Consider the following 14475-nt stretch of genomic DNA (forward strand, 5'->3'; position numbering starts at 1 on the left):
CCTGTTGCCTCTGTGGAAGCTCCGCCACAGCCACCACCAAACAACTGAGTTATTTTTACACATCGACCTGCATCTGGCCAATCCACCACCTCTCATTGTTCATGCCGTTACAAAAAAATAAAAAATATGCCCGGTATGCCCGATGGCCAGTCCAGCTATGTTAACCTGCAACCAAATCTGCAGCTCCATACAGCAATGTTATGACTTAGATTATAACTCATAACTCATAACTCTTATGTTAGCTGCCCTCAGTAGCCTACTGTCTGAAATATTCGACGGCTGCAATAATTCTTTAAGTGTTATTTTTTCCTTGGGATTCTAATTTCACCGAAGTTTACTAAACTCAACAAACTTAATATTACTTACATTTATTCTGTCCTCATTTTCTTTCACCGAAAAATTGTTTCCTGCAGTGCCTCTTTCGTGCTTGGCTCTCCTACCTTTGCTAACATGATGCACATAGCGCAGAAGCCGATGCTGCATTCACTTACACTCGGATATCTGAGCTTCACCGTGAAAACATAATCGGACATTTGATATTTGATTGAATTTTATTGTTTTACCTTTGGGGTGGCACCTGGGGTGGCCAGTCTGGTTGGGGGGGTGGCCTGTGCCCCCCCAGGCCACCCCGCTGGACACGCCACTGCTCGGCCTGGGGCTCGGTCACTCTGGCGCAGCTGGCTGCCGGCGGAGCTCCCGGGCATGTCACTGAAACCCCCTCCGCGGCTGCTGAGTGACCCCTTATCTGGGATTCTCCTCGGCTCTTTCTGGGATAGTGGCGCGGCTACCCCTCTGTTGGTCTTCCTTGGTCTCTTGTGTTCTGAGGGCCTCTGGATGTCTGGAGCCTTGATCTCCTCCATACCTGCTTCATGCAGGCTCCCCTCACCCTCTAACAGATCATTACATGTAGGAACCTTTTAAAAACAAGCGCGTTCATGCTCACAGGTGTACACACGAGTGCTCACATACACAAACTACACCCTTTTTGGCTCCTACCTTAAAGCACACTGTGCGCTGTCGATCTTACGTGCTGCACAATAATGTTTAACATTTAGTATTTACTGTTATATTCCCTTTCTCTTGTTCCTTTAGTAAAACACTGTCCATCATGGCTGTCAAACACACAGTCATGCTCCTGGTGGCAGTTTGTCTCTACCTACCAGGTCTAACCCATGGATTTCAACCATCCTTCTCTGTTGATGAAACTCATCGTGACATCACCAGAAAGGCAGTTCTCAGAAAGACAGCTGAGGTTTGCCGAGACCTTGCCGCCGCTGATGGAAGAGACTTCAACTTGAATGTGGGCTCATTATCATTTAAAACAGGGTCACTGCTTATGCATTCATGTTTAGTCTAACATAACTGTGAAATTTAACATTTTGAGATTTTTCCAAATGTCCAGTTAAGCACTTGGCATTTCTTTGTCTCCAGATTGATGACAACCTTTCAGTTCAGGAGGTGCAAAAGGCCTGTTTCTCCTCATCTACCTCCACCGCTCCGCTCTCTACTGACATTTTCCAAACTGCCCTTAATGAGATCTACGGTAGCAACGAAAAAGTGTATTTCTCATTGGTCGATTTCCCTGAGTTCCATTTTCACAGTGAGACCTTCCTGGGAGGACGGGACATCATCACAAGAGGTACACTTTAAAGTCCTCAAAATTAAACATGTTTACGTTCAGTACAACACAGATAGTAGATTATTTTGAATTTTGAATTAATTTCTATTCCTATACACCAATTAAAAAACATTTAAATGATAGGTGCAACAAAAATCAGAATTTTGCTTCATTAGGTTTCACTTATACTGGATTCTTGAGGTTATATGTTTTGTTTGAGATATGTCTGCCATGAAGGCTAGTGTGAAGTCGGAGAATTTTGTTGCTGCAAGACAGGTACTTGGACAAATTTGTCACATAATTCAGGTGAGAGTGATAATTATTGTTTTTATTTAAACTTGATGATGTTAAGATTTTGGAAGTAGGAAGCAGTGATAGGATTGGAAATAATGTTAGATTTTCCATACATTAAGGACTTTTACAGCCACAGTAACTGGGTGGAGTTGGGGAAAACCACTCCTTACTCCGCTCTGATCAGACCAGATCAACCACTGCAGAACCTAGCAGGTAAAAGCCTTCCAGCAACTTTAATCACAGTAAGAAACACATTTGTCTCCACTTGTTTTAATTAATTTACCTGGTGGGGTGTGTACGGACACACACTTGCAATAAGGGAGATAAAGGGGATAAATAGGAAAGATATAATAGCCAAAATCATTTTACAAAAGCACAGTTCAAACCAAGTCTTATCGCCAAAGCATAGATGGCCCACCTTTAAATACTGTATGTCACAACCTGTTTCCAGATGGTTTTATGGATAACCTTTCTCTTGCTTTGCTCCAGGTCCATCTACTCCAACTTGTAATAGCTGTACAGGAGATGCCTGCACTGATAACATTTTGCCTGAAGTGCTGAAACAGGGGCTCCTGACCTCAGGCTACTTTAGCACATTCTCTTCTTCAAAGCCTACTGGTAACAATCACATTCATTTGTGTATAACAGCAAACTATTAGGATTTGTATTATTATTTTCTTTTGTTTGCTTGTTTCATAGCAAATGGACTGTTTATCAAACCAGCAGAATGAGTAAATTGTAATCAACACTGAAACTAAATTGGCTTCTGTAGTTTTGTTTGTTTTTGGTATTTGTTTTTTGATTAGAAAATGTAAACAGCATCTCACAGTAATGAATTCCCACAAGCTACAAATTTAAATATTACAACAAATAGATGTGTTGTCCCACCTTGAATTTAATTTAAAGATTAACTAAACTCACCTATTCATTGCCATACCCCAACTATAAAACTCTTTGGATGTTTTTTGTCTTATTGATCATTTATTCAGCTATTTATCTAGGTATAATTAAATGTAATTTGTTATTTTTTTGTCCAGGTAAATGTAGCCATGGTGGTCTACTTGACAAGACAAGAAAAAGGGACCCAGTTGGGGGCATCAATAAGGATTCTTTTACATCAGATCATGGCACGTTGCACAAAAAAGCAGCTAATCTGGCAGTGGATGCTACTATGGAGCTGCTGGAGGACATCAGACTAGCTGCTGGAGACAGGAACTTCTTGCGGTACGGGAAAAATTGATCAGAGACATTCTTGCACTCATGAAATGGTTACTAGAACTCTAATAAATTTGAAATTGAAACAGTTTATATTTATTTTCATGACACATCTTTCAAGGAAAAAATAGTAAAAAGCCTTCCTCACAGAAGATAATATGTATCTTAAAAGTGATGCTTTTTATGATGCACATGTTTCTGCAAAGATACCTCGGCATCATTCTGAATGTAGAGAAATTGGGTTCCTTACAGAATAACAAAGGGATGATTTTGTTTTTTCACTTATGTTCCTCCAGGTTGATGGGCCTCTCCCAGTCCTATGCACTGTGTTTTGTCATTGACACTACAGGCAGTATGGCTGATGACATCGATGCAGCAAAACAAGTTGCCTTTAACATAATTGACAGTAACGCAGGAACGCTACAGGAACCCTCTCAGTACATACTGGTACCTTTCAATGACCCAGGTACTTCCACTTTTATGGATATTCCCCATGTTGCCAAAGAGAGCCAACAAACAAAGCACATATACAGTACAAAAATCTGCAAGTTCATGTATTTCTCTGTCCCCCAAAAAGAATTTGGACCCGTGATAAAGACAACTGACAAAAACTACTTCAAAAAGGAAATCAACAAGCTCACTGCATCCGGAGGAGGGGATGAACCAGAGATGAGCATGTCTGGACTGCGAGTGAGTGTACTTGTATTCTATCATTGGGATGTGTGCTTACACAGTAATTAGTGTGATGTGACTTATGAACTTTTAGGATGAAGAAATGGGGTATTTGCAGGTAGTGCAAAGGACATTGTTACGTTCCCCTGAGGGGTCTAGGCGGTGAGGGGAGAGTAACAAAAAGTGACCGGGTTAGAAAAAGGAGTCAAGGAGGCAAAAGGGTTAAATCAAAGAGTTTTATTAAAGTAGCTCAACTAAAAGAGACGGACAAGCAGCTATCACCATTTAAGAAAACAAACAAAACTCAGGCGTGGTCAATAAAGTAAAACGTAAGCCAAAAAGAAAGAGAGCAGCTCACTAGCTGCAAACCACAATAACACAGCTCACTAGCTGTAACCACTCACAAACACACTCAGCTCACTAGCTGTAACCACACTCATGGCACTCTGGCCCAGAGCTCACCTTTCCCTGGGCTTAAATACTTTTAATTACTGATGTGAGTCAGCTGTGTAACAGGGAAAGGTGACACCTCAGGCAGAAGAGGTGGTGGGACACGCCCACACAGGCACCTTCAGGAGGAGGCCCTGCTATTGCCGTAACAACATAGTTAGGAAATTAATATGAACCTATTGTGTCCTATTATGTAATAACAGAATGACTGTGTGCATGCATTATTAGAACTTGCTTTTTTGTTACTTTTTTAATCACTTTCTGAATTACAGTTTTGCACATCTGGTAAATCACAACAAATAATGTTTAATTCTTCTGTCATTTGTATAACTGACAGCTTGCGCTGACATCAGCTCCACCTTCCTCTAAAATCTATGTCTTCACTGATGCTTCAGCCAAAGATTCCCATCTAAAAAGCACCAACATTGCCCTTATAGAGAGAACCAAGACTGAGGTATGTGTGAGGATAAGTTGCATTCTTATTATTGTTGCACTTTATATGTTAGTTCAGCTGATGAAGAAATTGCCAAATAAAAACATGCAGAAAGGAAAGAGTATTCTTTGTTGAAATGTAAAAATAAATAAATTCTGAATTGTAATTCCAGCTTACAAAAATGTGTAAAAAAACAAACAAAAACAACAACAACAACAACAGAAAAAAAGGTTAATACTCTGGTGGAGAAAAGTACAGTGTGGCACAGTGGTGCCGTGTTTATTACTGTAGGATCACAGTAAGGAGGTTCTGGGTTTTAAACACTGGGTATCCAGGCCTGTTTGGAGTTTACATGTTCTTTCACCGCCTGTGTGTTTGCACAATTGTATACAAAATTCTGCATGGTGAATTAATTAATATTTTTTGAATTAGCTGTAGATATGAGTGAAACGTAGATAGCTGCTAAATAATTACTGGTGAAAAGGGTCAATATAGCTTGATGGCAACATAAATGCCAGTCCATTATCAAATTTTACAAAAGCTTTTTTTTTTCTTTTTTCTTTTTTTTACAAAAAAGTCAGTTTTACTCAAGCTAGTCCAATCCTAGAGCAACACCTCAGTAAATAGTTTCATTTATCCATGTACTGAATGGTCACTTTAGGTCTCTTTGATACTTTAGATAGAACTTATCCAGTTTCCACTGAGCGTGATATATATAAATTGACGCATTTTTCTATCCCTACACTTTCAGGTGTCTTTCCTGTTGACAAACATTTTTTCCAGTCGGCGGCGCCGCAGTATTGATGGTCAAAATTTTTCACCTCGTGCAGTGAGGCTAACAAATGTCCAGCTATACAGAGACCTGGCCCAAGCTTCTGGAGGTCAGGCTATTGAAGTCAGGAAGTCAGATCTTTCCTTGGCCACTACTGTTATAAAAGATTCATCAGCTGGTGCTGTGGTGAGACACTGAGCATTAACAGGAATTACTTAACATGTTTACAAATTGTGAAGGACTACATTTTTGATAAGTTGGGGCCAGATATTTAACAGATTTTCTTTCAAAATTGCTTTCTCACTGGAGCTTCTGTTTCTTTGTCTTTCAGGTGACAGTTTTCCAGGTAGTAATGGATCCGGGGCGACCTGATAATTTTAATTTTACTGTTGATTCATCAGTAAGCAACGTCATCATTTACATCACCGGAGTTTCATCTCTCACTTTCACACTCACCAGCTCAGCAGGTTCAGTTCAACGATATTTTTTGGACATCAGTTTTCTAAAACATAATATTTCACAAAGACAAGGCACTTCCCACCTTGTGTCAGCTTTGCTTTATTTCTTTGGCTCTCTGGAAGTTCCTCATCTGACCTGATCTCTGGTCTCTGCTTTTTGCCTTTTGATTTCTCCTGTGCAAATCTGTTGTTTGGGCAGTCAGGTGAAGGTTAAGAATGTACAGTAGTGGTACTAGTCATAATTTTACATTCTTATTTAGTAGTAACTGTGCAGGTGGATCGGAATTCATTTGCCTATTACAGAAGTGGAGTAATTTGCAAGTGTCTCACACCCATGAATTGCAGTAATAGCACAGTAGTAATAAAAACAACAACAGTCACAATTACAAATTTAGGAGGAGGAAGAAAATTCCATTGTCATGCTGGTAAATAATTCAGCCATTTTCCTCTTTTCAGGAGTGTCTCAGGAGTCAAGTCAGACCAGTGGTCCTCTGGCATCCATAACAACAGTGGGAAACCTACGCAGAATAAGGCTCAATGCTGGAAATCAAACGGGTTTTTGGCAAATCCACATCAACTCTAACAGTCCCTACTCTATTAAAGTCACAGGTCTGTAATATAATTAAGAAATAGTCTGTAGAAAATGTTTTCAGTGGTATAATATTTCTAACTTAGATGTGGTTTCTGTGTGCATAAGGTCAAAGTTCAGTGAACTTCATCTATAACCTTGTTGAATTACAAAAGGAAGGTGGCATCAGACCCAAGGAAGGCCGTCCTGCTACAGGTTGACTAAACAAAAATGTATCATTTGGTTTGTGGGAAACTGAGATGACCTAAATAGTCATGAAAAATGATTACATTGATTTATGTTTCTGGGTAGAAAACTTCCAACTTTTTTGTTTAGATAAACATAAACTTTTAAGTTTAAAGAAGATTCACGTACAGTCTAAAGATCTGTTGTAATAATACTCTTTTGTGGCTTGCTATCATTTTCAGGTGGTAATGTCACTCTCCTGGTCACTGTGACAGGAAGTGATACAGTAACAGTCACAAAGCTCACGCTCTTCGACAGTTCAGGGCCAAAGGAGTTGATTGGATCAATACAGGCATGTCATATTTTACACCTGATAAATGTAAAAGGTCAAAATTACAACTGAAACTACAACAGACCACAGCAAGCATTCCTAGACTTAGTCGCTTTTAGTCTATGCTAACTGCACTGTCAAACATAGTGTTATAAACATAACTTTTGTAGTTCTACAACAGCTTAAGAAAACACCAAGAAGTAAAAGATACATAAATAACATTGGTCTTTGGTGGCTGCTTGTTTACTCTGATTACTGATTGTTGCCACCATCTAACAACTAACTTATGCATCTAAACATGCATAAGGTGCTCTCAGTTGCTATCTTTCTGTTTTCCACAGTCATTAGAAAACAGCAACTTTCTGGTAACATTCACTGAAGTCCCAGTAGGAGACTATGTAGTTCAACTGCAAGGTGAGGACACCAGCACCACATCCCGGTCTACCTCAGATACCTTCCAGAGACAAGCCTCCACCCGCATCACAACAGCTAGTCTCTCTGTTGCTGTGAGTAGTAGAGTCATATGTTGTTTTTTGAATTTCTAGAGCCAGTTTCTAAACATCTTATCTGCCTGGATAAACTCAACAACCACTGTCATGTTATTTTCTATGTCATTATATAAAAGAAAGAAGTGATTGTTTAACTTCAAATTTCCTGCCCTCTTCTATCGCTACTTTTCCAGGCACAAGCTGACAGTATCAACATAGAACCAGGCACTCGCATCATCATTCCTTTTACAGTGTCTTCGGATGTAACTGGGACATTCACAGTGCAAGTCAGTAATGACCGCAGCTTTGACTTCACCTCACCTGGAAATGTCAATATTGGTCCAAGCGATGGAGGCAAAGCCAATGGGACAATAACCTTAAGTGTTCCAGCCAGCACTAAATCAGGAACAGACGTGACCCTCACCATTCAGGCACAAAATGCTGCTGCCACTGACATCAACTATGCTGTCCTCCGATTTTCTGTGGCTGCCAAGGTAAAAGAAAAAAGACTTTAGGTGAAATGGGACTAAAAACAGTGTTTTACATTTAAAAAAAAAACTAATAATCCAAACTAAATGTATCACTGTTCTGTATTGTCAAATGCCAAATGTTTCAGTTTACATAATACTTCAACTGTGATCTGAGGAGAGCTTTTAAAAGAATCAGCTCAGTGATGAATTAGTACTGCATATGTTCTAGTTCAAAATAAGAAAAAAAACATGATTCACTGCGTGGACAATGTAAAGGGTCATGCTACAAATTTCATCCAAGAAATCCATTGATTAATCTGTTAACTTTCTGATCATGATTGTATTAGTAAATCCAAAAACGAAATGTTCTTTTCCACAGCTGTTCAATGGTTTTTACAAACAATTTGTTATTTGGCATAGGGTCATTTGACCACTGTGCTAAATTCTTTTTGTCGCCCAGATTTGCTAAATTATTGAAACAGTAATACTACTATCGGGGTTGTACAAATTTTGTGAGTCATTTTGAATGAAACGTCTGGATTTATAACCCATAATATCAATTAAAGTGAGTTTTAATTCGGGACATAGGTTTTTTTGTGCACATAGACACAGACCTCCAATGGAGCTCTAACACCTCTGCGGTCTTAAAGAAGGCCCAACAGCGTCTCCACTTTCTGAGAATCCTCAGAAAAATGGACCTGAAGAAGGAGCTGCTGACCGTCTTCTACCGCTGCTCCATTGAAAGTGTGCTGACATATTGCATCGGTGTGTGGTTCTCCAGCTGCACCACAGCACACAGAAAGGCACTCCAGAGGGTCATCAACATGGCCCAAAAAATCATTGGACATCCTCTTCCCTCCCTGAAGGACCTGTACAGCACTCGCTGTCTCAAGAGGGCACGCAGCATCCTACGGGACTGCACACACCCAGGACACCGGGTGTTTAAGCTGCTGCCGTCTGGCAGGAGGTTCAGGCTGCTGAGGTCCCGAACAAACAGACTCAAGGACAGCTTTTACAACAGGGCAATAGCCCCGATCAATGTAAATAGCTGACCTGACTGGATACCTCCCTGGACTTTTTAGGGGGAGGTAACAATGTTTAAAACGATAACAATAATATTTATATTTATAACAAGGTGCAATAATAATTAATGTGCAATAATAACAGTGTGCAATACACATACACTTATTCTTCTTTTTTATACTAAGTTAATATACTGTGTTGTGTTGTTTGTTACGTTGTGATGTGTCATATCGTGTCGTGTTGTGTTATATGTAGTGCCGACGTAGGACAGTTTTTCCAATTTCATTGTACTACTGTACTATGTATGACTGTGCAATGACAATAAAGAGTTATCTTATCTTATCTTATCTTTTTGTAAACAATAATATCTCATTACTAGTGATGGGCCGGTCGCAAACGAACGTTGCTCTTAGAGCCGACTCTTTGAAGTGACCGATGCGAGCTGGCTCCTTAATGGGAGCCATGGGGTTTTTTTTTTCTTTGTCTTGCCCTCTCTTTCACTTTTTTTCGCTTCATGCTGCACGTCAGCCTTGTGTTTATGCTGAGCAGAGACGGGAGGGGCGAAAACGCAAGCCTCTGTTTGTGTCCCTGAGCAGAGGGGGCGGGGGCGGTAGTTACACTCATAACAGCAGTAGCACACAAAAAGAGCAGGAGGGCGAGAGAGACAAAGAGAGCCGGTATTCTGACAAACCGGCCTACTTTGGCAAAATGTCCTACCGTAAGACATTTATGCACATTTCTGCTGTCACAGAGTAATTCCAGCACAAATTTAAGTAGGAATGACGGTTTGCCACTTAACTTTGCCCATCAGAGTATGCTTGTAGGTAACATTCACAAAGGTAGCATGGTTTGGCACTTCATTTTACCCGACAGAGTATCCTTCTAGATCTTATTAACAAAGGTAGGATGATTTTCCACTTAATTTTAGCTGTTAAAGTATGCTTCTAGCTCATATTCACAAAGGTAGGATGGTTTGGCACTTCATTTTACTCAGAGTATTTTTCTAGCTAATATTCACAAAGATAGGACGGTTCGCCACTTAATTTTGTGTTGTGCGCATGCGCATAAACAACAGGTAGGATGGTTTGTCAGGTAGGATGGATTCTCAGAACACCAGGGGCAACAACAAGAGACAACATCGTCACATTAGAAAGGTATGGTAAAGAAAATGAGTAACACCAAGAAAAGAAGCAAAATCTGGAACCATTTCAATTTTATAGACAATACAAAGGCAGAGTGGAGAATCTGCAAGAAGAGACTATCATATAGAGCTGGCTCCACAAATAAAATGCACAGGCACCTGAGAACTGTCCACCCATCAGTACAATGGAAAGATAAAACACAGTCAGTTTGATATTAATATTTCTAAATGCCAACCTTTCCCTTAATTAAAGATCTGGGCGTTCATTTTTTTTTTTGCATATTTCAGGCAGTACGGTGTCACGGTGGTTAGCACTGTTGCTGCTGAGTTCAATTCTACCATCAGGCCAGGGTCTTTCTGTGTGGAGCTTGCATGTTGCAGGGAAGAATAATTTCCCCTAGGGATCATGGTAAAATGGTAAATGGCCTGTATTTGTATAGCGCTTTTCTAGTCCCTAAGGACCCCAAAGCGCTTTACACAACCTGTCATCCACCCATTCACACACACATTCACACACTGGTGATGGCAAGCTACAATGTAGCCACAGCCACCCTGGGGCGCACTGACAGAGGCGAGGCTGCCGGACACTGGCGCCACCGGGCCCTCTGACCACCACCAGTAGGCAACGGGTGAAGTGTCTTGCCCAAGGACACAACGACCGAGACTGTCCAAGCCGGGGCTCGAACCGGCAACCTTCCGATTACAAGGCGAACTCCCAACTCTTGAGCCACGATCGCCCCACAATCAATAAAGTATTCTGAATTTCCCTGTGTTTGTGTGGGTTCTCCCCGGGTATAGTCCAAAGACATGCAGTTAGTGGGGATAGGTTAATTGCCTGAGTGTGAATGGTTGTCTGTCTCTATGTGTTAGCCCTGAGACAGACTGGTGACCTGCCGCCTCTTGCCCTATGACAGCTTGGATAGGCTCCGGTGACCCTGAAGAGGATAATAATAATGGATTGCATTTATATAGCGCTTTTCTAGGCACCCAAAGCACTTTACAATTCCACTATTCATTTACTCTTACATTCACACACTGGAGCTGCCCTGGGGCAGACTGACAGAAGCGAGGCTGCCATATCGGGCCATCGGCCCCTCTGGCCAACACCAATAGGCGGTAGGGTAAAGTGTCTTGCCCAAGGACACAATGACTAGGACCAAGAGAATTGGGGGATCGAGCCGGCAACCTTCCGGTTACAGATGAGCTTCCCAACCACCTGAACCAAGGTCACCCCCCCCCCCCTCCCCCGATAAGCCGGTTCTCTAAAAAGAGCCGGAATTCCCATCACTAGTCGTTTCATACACATTTTTTAAGTGATATTCAAAAACAAAAGAAAACGCTGAAAGTATGAAAGAACAGAGATATAAGGTAGCATCTATACCAAATTCTTTTTGTTCCTGTTCTTTTGCCTTTCTGACTACTTGATCTCCTTTCTCTCTCTTTTTTCAGGCCACAGATTTGTCCGGTCCAGTGTGCCATGTAGTTAATATATCAGGTATCTGTAATGTCTCTTCCATCCTCTGTGCATCATCTCAGTGGGAGTTCATTGCTAATCTCACTGACGGCATCAATGGGACTGGCATCGCAAGCATCACCCTCCGCGAAGGGAATGGTACCCTTGATACTAGCACAGCGGTTGGAGCAAGGGGTGAGAATATCACACTGGTGACCTACACTGCCTCCTGCTGTTCACAGAATGTGGTTCTAGCTGCTGTGGACAGGGCAGGAAACGTGGGGACATGTATGGGGCAAGCTAGAGTACTTGCCACGCCTGCTACTATAACTACAACTACCCCAGTACCTGCAACTACTTCTCTGACTACAACTACACCAGTACCTACAACTATCCCAGTACCTACAACTGCTTCTCTGACTACAACTACACCAGTACCTACAACTGCTTCTCTGACTACAACTACACCAGTACCTACAACTGCTTCTCTGACTACAACTACACCAGTACCTACAACTGCTTCTCTGACTACAACTACACTAGTACCTACAACTGCTTCTCTGACTACAACTACACCAGTACCTACAACTATCCCAGTACTTACAACTGCTTCTCTGACTACAACTACACCAGTACCTACAACTTTCCCAGTACCTACAACTACCTCTCTGACTACAACTACACCAGTACCTACAACTACTCCTGTCCCTACAACCACTGCAGTGACTCCCTCGGTGACTACTGCTGCAGCTAACAGAGCATCCACTAGAGGTCATACAATGAGTGTAACACATTATGTCTGGATCAGCATTGCTTTTTCACTGCTTTTTAAGTAAGGTATATAAACAGAAATTTAACTAGAACTGAATCATCAAATCAAAATCTGTTTTAGAAAAGTAATACTTTTAACTCTTTTTAAAATATGAGCCATTGCATTTTTGTAAAGGTGTAATTGAGCATCTCATATTTTAATTTTTTTATTTTTTTGGGTGAAAATGGGAACGTGGTATAATAACGTACATTTTGTTTATTTGTTTTATCATTGCCTGCTAAAAAGGATCCAAGTAAACATTTATATTGAATTCACTACATAAATCAACATTAATACCCTCTCTTACAAAGTTATAGTTAATCTTTTCATAGATGAAATTGTAAAGTATTTGATTCATTTTAACCTGTGCACATAAAGTAGCAATTTCTTAGTGTCCAAAGCTGCATTTCATTCCCCAGTACAATGTAATAAGCAACTACTATCTGCTAAGGGAATGATGATTTAGACAACTTTTAGAAACAAAACTCCATTTGGAACATCCTGAAATGCCACCAGTGCCACCAGTCCAGACATCACTTCCGAATGAGACAGCTTGGATGCCTTTTGATGCTACTGTGGAAGATTTACAACAGGCTATTAATATATAATTTATATTTAAGAATTTTGTCAGAATCACAAAACAGTTTTAATGTGTTTAAGCAATAAATAAATGTGATTTCATTAGTTTATAACTGTCTCATTTTATTGTCTCATTCCTAAAGAGATTACCATCATGTGCTAGGCTATTACAGTATTAGGTGACTGAATTTAATATTTTTCTTGCAGTTTCAGTTTGCCACATTGACTGATGATTAAACCTGCCTCCAGCACTATGTTGAGTTTATCCCTTTGACACTTTTGCTTCTGCAGTTTGGCTTTCCAGGAACTACTTGGCAACTGAAGGCACCGAGATTATACAACAAAGAAAAAACATGCAACAAAGAAAAACATAATTTAACCTTTGTTAGAAGCGTGTGCTCAGTTATTTTTAAGTGGTTTAACTTTCGTGGATAGAGAATAAGCAACAACTTCTAACTTTCCACAAGTACTCATTTATTTCAAATATCAAAAATAAAAGTGCTACCTCTACCACACATTACTTGAACGCACTTGTCCGCGTACACATGGAAGAATCCATTACAAAAAAGAACAAAAGGGGGGTGACCCACCAGTCATGAGACAGGAGGCACCACCATGCAGCAATACACTGTACTACAACAGCAACTGTTACATAGTCCCCACAGCTAAAGAAGCACACACCACACCTAACAGTACCCTGTACATAGAGGTTACAGCTAAGATCACAACACACACAGGGCAAAAGACCATTTAAAAATGAATTTGGCAAAAATAAAATGAAATGAATATGTACAGTGCAAAATCTGTTTTCTTTGTTTTTCAAAGAACGTGAACCATAACACACTAAAGAGCCATACAACTGGATTAAGAAGAGTGAACAGAAAAGTCTACACCTTCATGACTCAAAATTGCAGTGCACCAAGACAACATGAAATAGGTTTAATCAAAACATTTCACTTCAGATCAAGCCCAGTCATGTGAAAATCATTTGTCCATCTTTTGGGGGCAGGGTGGGCCTGAGGGTCAGTGTCCAGATCCTTTGTGGTCTCTCTGACAGCAAGAGATGAAACAGAATGTTCCTTGGAAGTGAGAGAGTCCCAGTTATGGAACAGTTGCATGTTCACAACATGATAAACACCTGCATCCACACCGGAGTCCACCCAAGTGAGCCTGTAGTTAACATAACTGAGTCTCTGAGATACACACAATGGTCCCTCAAACAATGGTGCAAGTTTAACAGTAAAGTTAGACTGAGCGTCTGACCTTGCTTGTGTCCTAACTCTGACAAGGTCACCAAAACGAAATGTGGCATGTTGACGTCTCAAGTCATAGTAATGTTTTTGTCTGCCATGGCTATAGTCAAGAGCCGCTCTGGTTTGGTTGTGAGTTCCCTGTGGGGAGGCTTTAAGAGTCTCAGGGTAAAGTACACCCGGTTCATCAACACCTGCTGTAAAAGGCTGAGTGATAAGGTCAAGTGGGGTGTCCAACTCACGACAAATCTGAAGGAGAAACT

The 14475-nt window shown here is 40.7% G+C and overlaps 1 protein-coding gene across 1 annotated transcript; it reads left to right on the forward strand.

The window, feature by feature from the left end:
- The first annotated feature begins 1073 nt into the window (after nt 1-1073).
- LOC113023255 (von Willebrand factor A domain-containing protein 7-like) lies at nt 1074-13072 on the forward strand. The gene is made up of 17 exons (XM_026169279.2): nt 1074-1300; nt 1432-1639; nt 1839-1924; nt 2032-2125; nt 2402-2530; nt 2950-3136; nt 3424-3593; nt 3705-3817; nt 4587-4703; nt 5434-5640; nt 5786-5921; nt 6369-6521; nt 6610-6696; nt 6909-7018; nt 7339-7503; nt 7680-7979; nt 11569-13072. Exons 1-17 carry the CDS (start codon nt 1109-1111, stop codon nt 12406-12408), a joined length of 3294 nt encoding a protein of 1097 aa, XP_026025064.2. The 5' UTR covers nt 1074-1108; the 3' UTR covers nt 12409-13072.
- The last annotated feature ends 1403 nt before the right edge of the window (nt 13073-14475 follow it).

The sequence above is a fragment of the Astatotilapia calliptera genome, chromosome 6 (assembly GCF_964374335.1).
Source record: "Astatotilapia calliptera chromosome 6, fAstCal68.1, whole genome shotgun sequence".
In the NCBI taxonomy this organism is placed as follows: Eukaryota; Metazoa; Chordata; class Actinopteri; order Cichliformes; family Cichlidae; genus Astatotilapia; species Astatotilapia calliptera.

Coding starts and splice junctions, on each gene's coding strand:
- LOC113023255 (XM_026169279.2), top strand. CDS start 1,109: ATGGCTGTCAAACACACAGTCATGCTCCTGGTGGCAGTTTGTCTCTAC. Junction 6,697..6,908: donor GGAAGGCCGTCCTGCTACAG/GTTGACTAAACA, acceptor TATCATTTTCAG/GTGGTAATGTCACTCTCCTG. Junction 7,019..7,338: donor AGTTGATTGGATCAATACAG/GCATGTCATATT, acceptor TGTTTTCCACAG/TCATTAGAAAACAGCAACTT.